Source organism: Octodon degus, unplaced genomic scaffold (genome assembly GCF_000260255.1).
Source record: "Octodon degus isolate 3935 unplaced genomic scaffold, OctDeg1.0 scaffold00079, whole genome shotgun sequence".
Classification (NCBI taxonomy): domain Eukaryota; kingdom Metazoa; phylum Chordata; class Mammalia; order Rodentia; family Octodontidae; genus Octodon; species Octodon degus.
Genome location: NW_004524655.1, coordinates 1,430,308 through 1,431,322, shown reverse-complemented (window position 1 = coordinate 1,431,322; position 1,015 = coordinate 1,430,308). Strand labels below are relative to the sequence as shown.

The following is a 1,015-nucleotide window of genomic DNA, read 5'->3' as shown; positions in this document are numbered from 1 at the left end:
AGCAATGGGAACAGCGTCACAACGCCTGGGAACTCTGTGCCCCCGCCCCTGCCTCGGTCCCACAGCCTCCCCCACTCGGCTGTCTTGAATGCCGGCAGCAAGAGCAGTGTCATGGACCGGGCCATCGCGTCCGGGGTCAGCAAGTTTGCGACCCTCTCTCTACATGACCGGAAGGAGAGGCACCACGAGAAAGACCACAAGCGGAACCACAGCATGGGGCACATTTTCAGCAAGAGCAGTGACAAACTGAACCTAGTTACGAAAACCAAAACGGACCCCGCCAAAACTCTGGGAACACCCTTGTGTCCTCGGATGGAAGATGTTCCCTTGTTAGAGCCTCTGATCTGTAAAAAGATAGCACACGAGAGACTGACTGTGTTAATTTTTCTTGAAGATTGTATAGTCACTGCTTGTCAGGAGGGATTTATTTGCACATGGGGAAGGCCTGGTAAAGTGGTAAGTTTTAATCCTTAATGCTGCACCAGATCTAGAACTTGAATAGGTAGTGATTTTTTCTCTCGGGAGGGGCGGGGTGTACAATGAATGTGAATGACCCTTCTTACTCTTAATGTAAATCTAAATGCATCAGAGCCATAATTTTGGATACTGCATGCCATGTAATTCTGAATCATTTGATAATTCACCTTAGAGCATTTAAAAACTATATACTCAAACTCCTTGCCAGCCGAGTCAGTCACCCTCCTGGGAGCCCGTAGAGCCTGGGGTAGTGTCCTGTATCTGATCCTGCAGTTTAGGGTGTCATGACCGTGGGGACAGTGGCTTAGAGCGCTAAGCTGAGATCAGTGCTTTCACTGGAATATTCTTCTTAACTACTCGACTAGAATATTGTACACCTGATCAGAGTGTGTTCAGCACAGAAGGCCATTAATTGTCATTTTTAGTCCAGTTTTTTATCTTAATCATAAAATGTTTAGGAATCTATGAAATTTAACTTTAGGAGCAAGCGTTGAGCAGGGTTGATGACATTATTTTTACATTGTTCTGGCAATCCACA

The 1,015-nt window shown here is 46.2% G+C and overlaps 1 protein-coding gene across 1 annotated transcript in view; it reads left to right on the top strand.

Annotated features, from left to right (window-relative positions):
* Positions 1–744, top strand: part of LOC101566314 (WD repeat-containing protein 20-like) — a 1,760-nt gene extending 1,016 nt beyond the window's left edge. The window contains exon 2 of the mRNA XM_004636333.2: positions 3–744. Coding sequence (XP_004636390.1) covers positions 3–474 — 472 coding nt within the window. The 3' untranslated portion in view covers positions 475–744. The remainder of the gene's footprint in view (positions 1–2) is intronic.
* Positions 745–1,015: the final 271 nt, after the last annotated feature.